Source organism: Echinops telfairi, unplaced genomic scaffold, assembly GCF_000313985.2.
Source record: "Echinops telfairi isolate 266 unplaced genomic scaffold, ASM31398v2 ScPeMD7_5927;HRSCAF=6808, whole genome shotgun sequence".
Lineage (NCBI taxonomy): Eukaryota > Metazoa > Chordata > Mammalia > Afrosoricida > Tenrecidae > Echinops > Echinops telfairi.
The window spans coordinates 956,704-970,093 of NW_022109827.1; the positions used below are offsets into that span (position 1 = coordinate 956,704).

The following is a 13,390-nucleotide window of genomic DNA, read 5'->3' on the forward strand; positions in this document are numbered from 1 at the left end:
CGATAGAGTGAAGCCGCGGAAGTCGAAGCGCTAAGTGGCGAGGGTTCACTGTATCTCTTTTGAAAACTTGTAAAGATGAAAAAAATTAAAGCAAATTGGATGATTACATTCTGAGTAGAGTCAAGATGAGTCCATTGGATTTGCAAGTCTGTGTACCTCCAAGCGCACTCCGCGCCGCCCCCCCCCCAGTAGTTTCTCACGTTCAGATGCATATGTTCTCAGAGACAGGATAGCATTTAAATTGGAAGGGAATTCTGACATCGTTGAGAAACCACTGACAACTCTCCTGGTTGTAAGCTGCCACTTGGCTTGGTTAAATGGTGACTCATCGACTAACTCCCTGTCAATGCCTTTTTCTTCTGCTCTACTTGTTGGATTCTTGGGTTCTCTTTATCCCAACTGCCTGTTTAAGGTGACTAAGCAGGAGAACACTGGAAAAGACACAGCACATCTGATTGCAGACCTAGAGTCAGAAACCCTACGTGTGAGTCAGAAGTGACTGTGGCAGTGGATGGGTGGTGATTATGCTGACTAGCCAATGGGATGCAGTAAGATCATTGTCAGTGTGGAACTGGGGCCATGGGCACCAAAGCAATTGGCAGTTGGGATCCAGGTATAACAGAGAATTTGCCCAGGATTGTTGAAATCATTTACTGAGTCCTACAGAACTCTTTATAGGTGTGCTGGAGGGGAGAAGGTGGTGACGTACAGTATTGTATCCTATGAAGACGCCTAATGCTTCTGATGATTATACCTCTTCTCTAACCGTCACCCACATTTATTCTTCGTTTTTCCTTTTGAGAGCATTCTTGTTGACTTCACCTCTCCCCTTCTCCCTCCTTCCTATTTCAGGATTCTTTTGAGGAGCTATCCTTTGGAATGCTATTTTCAAAATGAGTCAACAAGGTTATGTGGCTACACCCCCCTACTCTCAGGCCCAACCTGGAATAGGCCTTTCACCACCACATTACGGACACTATGGTGACCCGTCACACACAGCCTCTCCACCAAGTGAGTACACTTTATTTTGACTTCTATGTGATTATTGACTTCTAAGGCTGAAAATAACCCTGAGCGCCTTTTATGGTTACCTTATGATGCGTTTGCTTGAGATTATAGGGTGATGTGGAAAAGAAACCCACATCACAACTTGGCTGTTGCATGGACTACTCCATGCTTGGTTCTCAAATATAGATTAAAGGCAGAGACGTTTTTCTGAGTGTTTTGCTTTTACTGATAGACTTGCATGGACTGTTCATTCCAAAACAGCAGCAGCAAAGGAAAACCCTCACTGCCATCTGCCATCGAGTCAATTCCAACTGACAGTGACCCTCCAGGACAGGATGGCACTGCCCCTGGGGGTTTCCGAGACCGTAAGGAGGAGAGCAGAAAGCCTCATCTTTCTCCCAGGGAGCAGCTGGTAGTTTTGAACTGCTGACCTTGCATTTAGCAGCCTAATGGGTAACCCCTACCCTACTAGAACTGTGAATTAGCAAGATTTGTAAAAGCTAAAGTAGTTTGCTTCATCTTTTGTTATTGTCAATATACATAGCAAAAACAAGCACCAGTTCAACAGTTTTTACATGTCTACCTCCGTGATATTGATTGCCTTCTTTGGGTTGTGTGCCGTTCTCACTCTCCCCTTCTGAGCTGTTCCTGCCCCATTCTCATGAACTCACTGCCCCGTAAGGTTTCTGCCTGCTCTTTGCAGTTGTCCGTCCGATTCCATACTGGCAGCTCTTAAAGGAGCATAATGACCACGCAGACATTCTATACTAATGGGGCTACACTACTGTTGGGGTTTTTGTTTTTCCCAACAGCATTATTGCCATATATTTCACACATCATACAATTCAATAGTCTGATCACATCAAGAACAGTTGTACTGTGACCATCACGGTCCATTGTAGAACGTTTTCTTCATTTTTGTACTCATGGTGATTAGCTACCCCTTTCCCCCAAACCTCCCCTGCCATACACTCCAAAGGAAGACCTGAGGGGACAGCTTCCATCTAAGGTTCAAAAGTTATCTCAGGGCAGTCGTCTCAGGGGTTTATCCAGCCCCCATGGCGCTACTGAAATTTGAATTCTTAGGAATTTAAAGGCCTCTTCTGCATTTCTCCCTTTTTGATTGCATTCTTCTATAGAATCCGATCAAAATGTCCACTAACGGTAACAAAGCACTGTCCGGTCCTGTTTTCATGGCAAAAGAGGCAGTTGTGCATGGGGCAATTAGCCACACCTTCCACATCCACCTCCTGTTCCTGACTCTTTCCTCTGTTGTTCCTAGAGTATAGAGACCAATTGTTGTGCCTTGAATAACTGCGGGCGAGCTTTAAGGCCCTAGGCACCACACAACCAACTATGTGGTAGAAGAGAAGCACTAAACACATTATTAGGCCAATTAGCTGAAACTGTGAACTTCAGTCTCCAAACCAAGGGCCCACATTCCATGATGTGTGTAGTTGTGTGTCAGCAGCCTCAGCAACTACTCTTTGTTGTTGCACAGACATCTCCCACCCAACTGTGACCCATTAAACTTTTTACAGGTGCACGTGAAATAATTGACAGTGCGTTGCTGCCTTCAAGCAATGAAATGATTTTTTCAGCGTAAATTCAAAGTCAGTACTCCAGAAGAAATAACCCCCTCTGTCTTGCCCTTAAGGACCCTTACTAGCATAGTGAGTTATGCATTGGGCTACTAACCATAAGGTCAGCAGTTCAACTCCAGCAGTCTGCTCCTTGGAAGAAAGATGAGTTTTTCTGCTCCCAGAAAAGGTTTACAGTCTGGGAAACCCAGAGGGGCAGTTCTCTGCCCTATAGGGTCGCTATGAGTTGGAACTGACTTGTGGTCATGGGTCTTTGGGGGTTATTCTGCCCTTGGTGACCACTGGTAAGCATTAGTCTCTGTACATTTACCTTTTCTTGTATTTTTTTTTAATAAGTGAGGTCACACTATATTTGTCCCTTTGTTATTGACTTACCTCACTCTGCAGAATTTCTTTAAGATGTATCCATATTGTAGCACGGATCGAGACTTTGTGTCTCCTCCTGAATGAGTACTATTCCGTTGCATAGATGTATCAGAATGGCCAAAGTGTCTTGACAATAGTATTATACAAATGATTTCCTATTAGAAAAATATTAGACTCTCACACTAAAGATTATTCAGCAGTAATAATGCCAAACATGGTCTTGCTTGAAATACTTATTCAGCAACATTGGTCGTCTGTTACAATATGGTACCCAGCAGCGAGTCTTGGTGTTAAGGGCAGAAGTAGGGAATAAAAATAGTCATGCAGTGCCCAACAACTATGTTTCTGATAAAATCTGACGTCATGAAGCTGCACCCTTTTCCAGAGGGACCAAGCTTCAGGGAACAGGCGTGAAGCTTGTTTCAGACATGCTGGTTCCCAGCTCCCTGAAAGTTTTTGGGTAATAGAACTCCTGAAACTTGAGAAAATGCTGGGGAGTTCGAATCAAATTGTTTGTGGAAGTGGGCTATGTAGAACTCAATGAGTAACTCTTGGGGCCCACTTGGATTGAGTCAATACCTGGAATATAGGCTAGATATCTGAATAGCATCCAGAGAGAGTAGAGAGTGCAGTCAGTGAGGGGAGAACCCAGCCCTGTGGGAAAGCTTGATGTTAGCAACCACAGGCAGTTTGCTGCAGAATATGTTCAGTGTCAGTTTCTTGTGTCCCCCTACATTTGAAGACTTGAGGCATCCCTCCTCATATCTAGACTGCATCTTCCACCAGACGTTTATAATCAAACCTCTCAGGACCCTTTGGAAGCCACCAGTTTTTCTGCCATTTCTAGAAAGTTCGATAGTTCATCTCCTCTTAACCTTCACGTAATTATAAACTATTCCTTTTTGTATTTACCATGTACCCAAACTGTCCTAAAAGTTTTCTGTGTCTTATCTTAATTAATCCTCACACAACCCTCTGTCTTAGGTTATTAGCCTCATTGTGCAGCGAAGGGAATGGAATATCTAGGACAGCGGTTCTCAACCCGTGGGTCGCGACCCCCTTTGGGGATTGAATGACCCTTTCACAGGAATCGCCCCATTTATAACTCTAGCAAAATTACAGTTATGAAATAGCAACGAAAATGATTTTATGGTTGAGGGCTACCACCACAGGAAGAACTGTATGAAAGGGTTGCAGCATGAGGAAGGCTGAGAACCCCTGATCGAGGATAATATGATGAGTCCAAGATCACACAGCCTCTATGTGATGGAGTCAGGTCCCTGACTGCAGTCAAACATGTGACAGCCTTAGGACACACCTGAGTATGACCCTCTGTATTATTTACGCGTCCTTCCTCTCTGTATGGCCATCTGCTAACAAGTGCTGATCTTGCTAGAGATCGTAGTTCTGTCTTCCTTCTCTCCTTAACTCCACGCCGGTGCATCCCCACCCACCCTGCCAGTGGTCTCACTGTGGTCATGCGTGGCCTGGGACCCAAAGCAGTAGATATAGTATCGTGTTCTCTATCGTCTTTGACACTATTTAGTACTTTCATTTTCTCCTTCTTCTAAAATTCTCTCCTCCTTTGATTTCAAGGATACTGTCCTTCTGCTGGTTTTTGCTTGCTTCCTGGACATCTCTTTCCAAGGACCCACCTTCTATCTGATGTGCTCTTCTTTTTATCTCTAAGTTCTATCTTGATGTCTCTTCTACTCTTAAAACTTTGTCAAGTTTCCCCCCATCCACTCATGTCCCTCCATCCACGCACCTCGTTCCATATTGACTGCTATGCTCTCAGATCTATTTCTCCAGCCCAGGGTGCCTCTCCTGTTCGCCAGGCCGGTATTTCCATTGTCCCCCAATTATGTAAACATAATGAACTTGTTATGCCCCAAACAACTCGGAATTTAAAAAAAAAACAAAACATACTTTTCCCCCCTAGTTTTTATTCACTCATCCTATTCAGAAACTTCACTTTTTCAGAAAAACATAACCTTTCTTTTATTTCATTCAGTTCACATTGGAGAATTGGGGCCACTCCGATTCTGTTAGCGTCCTGTAGACATCTCTCCGCCCCAGTGCTCTCTCGCTCCCCGGTCAGAACCGCCCTCTCTCACCTGGAGACCTAAAAGTCTCCTCATGACTAGCCCTTTCTCTGGTGCTGTCAGTCTTCAAGCCAGTCCCTGCTGTTTCACAGTGACTTCCAGAGGATGCATTCACCTTGGGACTCGATTATAATGCCTGGAGGCATTTTCTGACCAATATTCCCCTTCAAACTTAATGAGAAGCCCTCTTCTCTTGTTGGCATAGCATCTGGGTAGACTTCAAGTCTATGTACACAAGACCCATTGTGTAATAATCGATGTGTCTGAAGCAGAGAAGATGCTCATTAAGTGTCTCTTCCGTGAATTCGTTGAAGGATAAGCTGCTGCAGCGAAGTGTTCTGGTGTTTACCAATGTTGTTGAAGTGAATTCTTCATGGTTGGGTTTAAACCTTTCTCCCTAGTTGATACTAGGCTATCATACTCTGTGCTATATCGTTCTATACACTACGGTGTTTTGTTTAGTTAGAGCTGTCACCCAACTACGCCAGCCTCCATTCTTTTATCTCAGAGTCATTCTAGGTCTTACGGTCCACTCTTGTGGCGGTGCCTATGAAGGTTTCTGTCAGACTCAGGCAGCCCAGCTGTGATCCTAGAGCTGGCCAGGGCTTGCTTCGTACTTCTCACATGCCGTATCTCCGTTTGTGGCTAGTAATTGTGTTTTCTGTCAAGCCAGTGCTCTGCATCAGGCTGCTGCCTCGAGATCTGCAGTTCAAATCTACTAGCCACCTTGTGGGAGAAAGATGAGCCTGCCTGCTCCCATAGAGTTGCCACCTTGGAAACCCTAGGAAGCAGTGTGCTCTGCCCTGAAGGTCACTGTGGGTCAGAATGGACTTGTCGGCAGTCGGTCTGTCTTTTGTCTTTTGTAGTCTTGTGTGAAGACAGACCTAACAGATTTATTGAGTAAAATGTTTGATACCCGTGTTAGAACAAAGAGTAAAATAAGCCTGATCCGAGACCTTATGTTGCTGCTCTTAGCTGCCATCTAGTCAGGCCCCCGCCCATGGTGACTCCGTGCAGAATGGGTGGAGTCATTGTGTTCTAGAGGGTTGCCACTGGCTGGTCTGGGATGTAGATCACCAAGTCTTTTTCCTGTGTCTGTCTTTGTCCGGAAGCTCGGCTGCACTCCGTCCATGCAAGCCTCCACTAAGAGGTAGGTAGTGGCTGTAGTAGCTGTGCTTGAAGTGCACTGGCCAGGAATCAAACCTGGGTCTCAACCTAGAAGGCAGGCATTCTGCCACGGAAACCCCCACTGCTCTCTCCGCCCAGTGGGGGTTGCCCAATGGGAAATGCAGTAAGTCAGCTGACTTCAGGGGCAAACACTGTGATGAAGGAAGTTGTGGAAGCTCATGGCAAGGGCATCGAACCAGGCCTTAGGGGTGAAGCAGATCTTGTTGAGGGAAAGACCAAAACCTGAGTGAGAGCTTGTCGGGGAAGGAGGCAGCTTGCTGGAGGAGAAGAGGTGCCTTCCTTGAGGACCTTTCCCATAACTGGGGAAGAGTGTAAAGAGTGAGGGTTGGTCTCAGAGGGGAAATGGCACCGTCTTAAGGAACTAAGACTTTAAGGCAGTGGTTCTCAACCTTCCTAATGCCGCAACCCTTGAATACAGTTCCTCATGTTGTGGTGGCTCCCCGAACTATAAAAATTGTTTTTATTGCTACTTCATCACTGTAAATTTGCTACTGTTATGAGTCAGGCGACCCCTGTGAAAGGGTTGTTCCGCCCCCCAAGGGGACACGACCCACAGGCTGAGAACCACTGCTTTAAGGTCAGAAGGAAGGACGCCACCAAAAAGTTTTGGGTAGTACTAACAGTTAAGTGCTGAGCTGCCAGCCAAAAGGTGATGGCTCCAGCCCGCCCATGGAAGAAAGGTCTTGCGATATGCTTCTGAAAGGGCCCAGCCAGGCAAACCCTGTAGCCCTCAGTTCTCTGCTGAAGTAATTGGAATCACAGTGAGTTCAGGTAACGTCACAGCATCCGGTGGTGGTGAAGATAGTCAGCTCTGAAACACATGGGCTTACCCTGAGCTGAAATTGATTCACAGCAACTGACGTGGCTTTTTCGTGTTAGGGTGCCAATGAAGCCTTTTTACCTGGGAGGGGCATGATCAAGATGTGCGTTTTAGGACGAGCTACAGGGACCAGGGCTAAGCACTCTGCTGTCTAGAGCAAGGCTTCTCAACTTCAGCACTGTTGGCCTTTGGAACCAGATCCTTCTTTGTTGCCTGGGACGCTGTAGTATATTGAGGACCATTCTTAGCTTCTGCCTACTAGAGGCTAGTCACATACCTTGTCTCCAGTTGGGGTAAAGCAAAATGTCCCAGACATTGCCAGCTGTTGTGGAAGCTGAGAGACCAGAAGGACTTGTGTTCTAGAACTAGGGGAGGGACTGTGGGGGATGGAGAGGCTACTTATACACGCCATTCAGAGCGTATCTTTGTTTATTTTAGATAAACATTTTCTTTCCCCACAAATGGTTATTTAATTATGGTTTTGGTTGACCAGATTGAATAGCAAATTCAAGGTATGCTTTTCTGTGGTGAGGCTTTGGGTCAGATGACAGCCTAGAAAGTCCGGTGGGGCAATTCTGCTCTTGTCACATGGGTTTGCCATGAGTTGAAATCGACTCAGCGGCTCCCAGCAAGCTGGCCTCGGGGAGCTCTCCATTGCTGTAAAAGCTTCCAAGTGGAAGGTTAGCAGTTCAGGTCCAGCAAGAGCCACCTTGGAAGAAGGGCCTTGTTGTGTGCTTCTGCAAGGTCACAGCCATGGCCACCCTGTAGCCCACATGGAGTCACAATGAGTTCAATTAACGTCATCGGTGGTGATGGTGAAGAGCGTCTACAGCCTCTGCCAGTGTATTAAATGCCAACTTGTGGCTTCAGATAGTAATACTTCGTTCTTTCTCACAATGTGGTGCCCCTTCCCTACTAAAATACTCACAGTGGTCCCTATGCACCAGCGGCTCTCAACCTGTGGGTCACGACCCCTTTGGGGGTAGAACGACCTTTCACAGAGGTCGCCCGATTCATAATGGTCGCAAAATGACAGTGATGAAGTAGCAACAAAAATAATTTTTATGGTTGGGGCGTCACTGCAACATGAGGAACTGTATTAAAGGGTCGCAGCATTAGGAAGGTTGAGAACCACTGCTATAGACCTTAATTCTTTTTCTCTCTGTTCACTTTTTTAAATGCCAGTCTTGTGACCAAGAGGAGGCTCTGACTGTGCAGATAACAATGATACTGACTCCCCTTTGCCCTGGGAATAGAGTCCAAATGACACACAGGCCTTTGCTGTCCAACTCCAACAGCAGGGACGACCTCCGCTCTGGCCACTTTCCCAGACAGTGGTTCCACGCTGAACCTCTTGCCAGCCCTTGATCACGCCACACTGTCTCAAGTCTCTGTTCAGACTTTTCCTTCTTGCTGGAATCTCCGCATCTGCCTAAAAGCACTCCTGTTGGCCCTTCAAGGTCAGCTCACAGAGGCTGTTCCTCTTGGAACGCTTGTTGGTTCCCCTGGGAAGAGTTAGGTAGTCCCTATGCATCTTACAGCTACAACACACTGCACAGTAATTATTTGTTTACATGGTTGTCTCGTCCACAGGAGCTTTTAGTGCCTGAAAACCATGTTAAATGTGTGTCGAATAAATGCTTGAGGTTGAATCATTGCTATGGAGTTAGTCTCCAAAAATACAAAGTACACGTTTTAGTAAGATTTGTGTCTTACAGCTATGCCCAGTTTTCTGATTCTGTTCCCATAGATATGTGAGGGTTGTTGAGGAAAATCAATTTTAATTTACTCAAGAAATTAAAATATTTTTAATTTCTTATATATGAAAGTTTTATGTAGAGCAGTTTGTCCCCAAGAGACATGTTTCAAAACATTGCTGGTTGTCTTTAGCATCTAGTGGGTAGAGGCCATGAATCCTGGGAAACATCTTACATTGCACAATGATTACCCCCGGCCCCCGGCCCTCCTCACAACAAATGCTTGTCTGGTCCCAAATGCCAATAGTGCTAAGGGTGTGAAACCTGATCAGGGTGGTTTTTATATCTACATACTCTGACTTACTAACATCTACTCTTAGTTTCTATCTGTCCCCCAAACCAACTTGTATGTTTATCGCAATTGTATTTGTTGTGCAATAAATAATAAATGAGAGTGACTCAGAAAGTATTGCCACTAGGATTCCAGTTTGTGCATGCATGGGTTTGTTTCAAACAAAATGTGTGAAAATGTGTCTGTGATCAGTGGGTGCCTAAGGTTTTTAGTGGCTCCTTCCTCCCAAGTGGGGAGCTGTGTCCTTCATTGTCTGCTCTTAGTCTAGAAGCTCCACTGAAACCTGTTCATTCTGCGTGACCCTGCTGCCATTTGCAATACCAGTGACATAGCTTCCAGCATCACAGCAACACACAAGCCACCACCATACAACAACCATTTCACAGAAAGGTGACCCAACAGAATGTTCGAACTACAGGACCATGCCACTAACAGCTTTCTATTATTTTTGGCCTTAGCATATGAAACGTTACTAAACAGGACAATGCAGAGTCAATTCAAGTAATTTCCTAAACATAGGGAATCCCATTGTAAGGGAAGAAAGCTTTGTAAAAATTTCAATAATATTATTCCTGAAAGTTGCCACTTCACTAATTACAGACCATTTTACAATGCCCAAGCATCTGAAAGCATTCTCTCCCAAGAATTATGATGACAGGCTAATAAACTCCTTATGGATGATCACAGCATTGTCTAGTCAGCTCACTTGCTATTTGGGAGGAATGAGACTGTCTAGAGGAAGATAAGTGGAAAATATCAAAATTGTCAAGGATTTTGTTTTACTTGGATCCTCAATCAGTGCGTATGGAAGCAGCAGTTGAAAAAGCAGACGTCCTGTTGCAGAGGGAAATACTGCCACAGTAGACCTCTTTATGACACTTAAAAGCACCGATGTCACTCTGAGGACAGAAATGTGCCTGATCCGAGCAGTGGTCTTTTCATATGCGTGTGAAAAGTAGACACTGAAGAAGGAAGACCCAAAAAGATGTGATGTCTTTGAATTATGGTGTTGGAAAAGTATCTTGAATTTACCATGGACTGCCAGGAGAACGGAAGTACCGCAGAATGCTCCTTGCACACACGGACTCCGTGACATCCTCTCCTGGAGAAAGACCTCATGCCTGGTAAAGCCGATGTCACTGAAGAAGAGGAAGACCCCCCGCCCCCAGCCCCCCCACCCCCGTGAGCTGACTGGAGAGGGCTGCAACCATGGGCTCAAGTACAATCACGGAGCGGAGAACGGTGCGGGACCTGACAGTGTGCTGGTCAGTTGAACATATAGTTACTCTGAGTAGGAATCCACTTGAGAGCCTAACAGCAGAGGAAGAGAACAGAAGAAAGGAGATGTTGAATGTGCAATGCTGTCCTGAAGTCAGATGGGGCCATTTGCAGGAGGCAGTTAGGAGGTCAGGGACGACCATGCTATAGGAGGGGGAGAAGGAGGTGGCAGCAGCAGCTGGGGTCACAAACTAGGTAAATGGAACTGGAGTAGAGACAACAAATAGAAGAATCATGCCTATTTTTTTTTTAAAGTATCACAAGTTAAGTAATTAAGCCTTTTTTATCAGAGGAAGCTTAAGTCCCCAAAGTTCTTGCTCAGCGTCCTGTGATTCCTAGTAAAAAAAAGCAGGAGTCGAACTGCTCCAAGCCAAGCCCAAAGATTGTCCTCCTACACCACCGTTTCTCTCAAACCAGAACCAAACCCACTGCCAGCTAGCCTATGCCGTCGCTAGAAGAAGAAAACTATTAATGACCGAAAGCAATCTTCAAGCGAAGTGTTGGCAGTCTATTTGAGAAGAGCTCCTTATAAGTGAAAACACACTGGCTGCTGGGAGCATGTACTAATTGTATGTGATGCTGCATTTTGTTTGAGGACTTGAGCAGTCCCTCAAATGCTTGTCCTTCAACTGTTTGGGACCCTGGAGAAATAAATTATCAACTTCCAAAGGAGGTGCTTTTCATTTGTTAAAGGTCCAGTTACTGCTCTTCGTTTCCATTGCTTGAGCTTCAGTGACAATAGACTGTTTCGAAGGCTCTTTTGTTTTGCGGGCTTATTTTCCATAGTTGGTGTTGGGATACTCTTTCCTTTCTGATTCTCTTTTTCCAGATGTTTTTCCCAGTATCCAACTCAGTGTTTTTTTTCTGGATCCTTTCATGTTTCGTATCACATCATACCAGATGTGAAGCTTTTTCCTTGTTTTAATTTCTGTTTAGTGTTAAAAATAGTCCTTTCCCCTGCTCTCTTATCATTATGGTAGCCAAATGGTGATGCCCAAAGCCACGGGCAGGTAGCTCCATGGTGTCGAGTTAGCCCTGACTCCTCATGGCCCCAGGCACAGCGGAAGGAAGCGATTCTCGGTCCTGTGCCATGCACATGGTCAGTTTCCGATTATATCATTGTGCTCCATAAAGTTTAATTAGCTGACTTTTCAGATGAAGATCAGCAGGCCTTTCTTCCTAGTTTTCTTTTCTGGAAGCTCCACGGAAATCTGTCTAACGTGATAGCACCATGGGGCCCCCACCGATAGGTGGGTGGTAGCTATGCTTACGGCTCATTGCCAAACCAGGTCTTCTTCTTGGAAGGCAAGGATTCTAACTGTGAGCCAAAGGCCTCATTGCCAGGTCTGCAGTTAGTAGTTCAAGCAAGTTCAGAGGGAGACTTCGTCTTAACACCGTCTAGTTTATTTTTTTAACCTCGGTTTCTTTCTTTTTACAGGTCAGTGCCATACTCTTCTAAATATGTGCCCTTTTGTTGCAGATATGATGAAGCCATCAGGGCCCTTGGGAGCTGCTACTCCTGGGGGGATGCTGCCTCCAGGCCCCCCACCTCCTGGAACCCATCAGTTTGGTCAGAATGGAGCTCATGCGTCTGGGCATCCACCCCAAAGGTGAGCTTGATGAATCCAGACCTTCCTTGATAAAATCTACTCAATTGTCTGAGAAGTACCTTCTACACTTACCTGTTGATAGCTGAAAGTTTGACCTCTTGTGGACATCTACATGATTGAAAAGGTAGCAGGACAATTGCCCTAGGAAACTAAGCATTTAGAAGAATTCGGAAGGGGGAAAAATATAGATTATTATCACATGTTTCAATTGGTAGAAAAATTATTTTGCATGAATATCATACATTTTTGTGCTGGGTTCTACCCAGTTTAGAGATGTTCTATAGCTTTGTATTATTCCAGATGTTCTATAGCTTTGTATCCCTCATTATTTCAGAGCATGCTATTTTCTTGAATCTGTATAGACTTGAGCTCAGTGGCAATGGATGCTTCCGACGTATGTTTTAGAATTAACCTAGATTGGGGCCAGTGATCAAGACTGTAGATTTGGCATGGGAAGGCTATAGATGCCAGTGAAGGCTATGGTGAAACAACACAGAAACACATCTTGTGTTTATAATAAATGAAGATGGAAGACATTGGAGGCAGCCCTGCAGAAGCCGAGGTATGAGGTGTGTCGCGCCCTCAACCCAGTAGGGACTGTGTCCCTGGGAAGGAAGTCAGCATCACACGTCCCCTGCTGAAAATCCATTATTATTTGTCCTGTGAAGAGTTGCTGCGGGGAGCCAGAGCTAAAGCAGTGCTAAGCAGTGTTTACTTTGGAATCTTTCCCAGGATTACCCAGAGGCCTCTTTTCCCATGTTCCTTTTGAAGGTTGGTAGGCTGGGGGCTAGGGAAGTGACCCCCAAATGTGGCCTAGACCCTGCTAACAGTGAAGCCACTCAATTACCTTGCAAGCCCTGCTAGTAGGAAACTCCCTCTGGGCTTTTTAAGATCAAGTTGATTCTCCTGCAGGACATTATGAGCTTGATGCCTCTCGCGGCTCTCATTTGTCATGACAGCATTTTCAACGGGAGTTGGGGCTGGGAGTCAGAGGCAAGGTTAAAGCAGGGATGACAGAGGAAGCACCTCAGTTGTTGCACGGACGTTTAATCGCGGGTCGAGCTAAGAACAAGAAGTCAAAAGAGCCTTAGGGATGTGCCTGAAGAGGTGGGGGAAGGGCAAATCAAAAAGAATCCCGAAGCCTCTCTGGTTCATTAATTAACTAGCACTGTGATACTGGTAAGAAGCTCTGGTTAAAGTAGTCAGCTGCTAACCAAAAGGTGTACCGTTCAAACCCATCAGCTGCTTTGTAGGAGAAAAACGTCATTGAGATTTGCAGCCTGGGAAACCCTATGGGGCAATTCTGCTCTGTCCTGTAAGGTTGCTAGGAGCCCGAATCTTCTGATCAGAATCCCTTGTCTGCAG

The 13,390-nt window shown here is 45.5% G+C and overlaps 1 protein-coding gene across 1 annotated transcript in view; it reads left to right on the top strand.

Annotated features, from left to right (window-relative positions):
* SEC24D (SEC24 homolog D, COPII coat complex component) overlaps positions 1 to 13,390 on the top strand; it is a 116,266-nt gene that overhangs the window by 2,095 nt on the left and 100,781 nt on the right. The window contains exons 2-3 of the mRNA XM_004715952.3: positions 853 to 1,011; positions 11,896 to 12,025. Of these exons, the coding sequence (XP_004716009.1) occupies positions 894 to 1,011; positions 11,896 to 12,025 (248 nt within the window). The 5' untranslated portion in view covers positions 853 to 893. The remainder of the gene's footprint in view (positions 1 to 852; positions 1,012 to 11,895; positions 12,026 to 13,390) is intronic.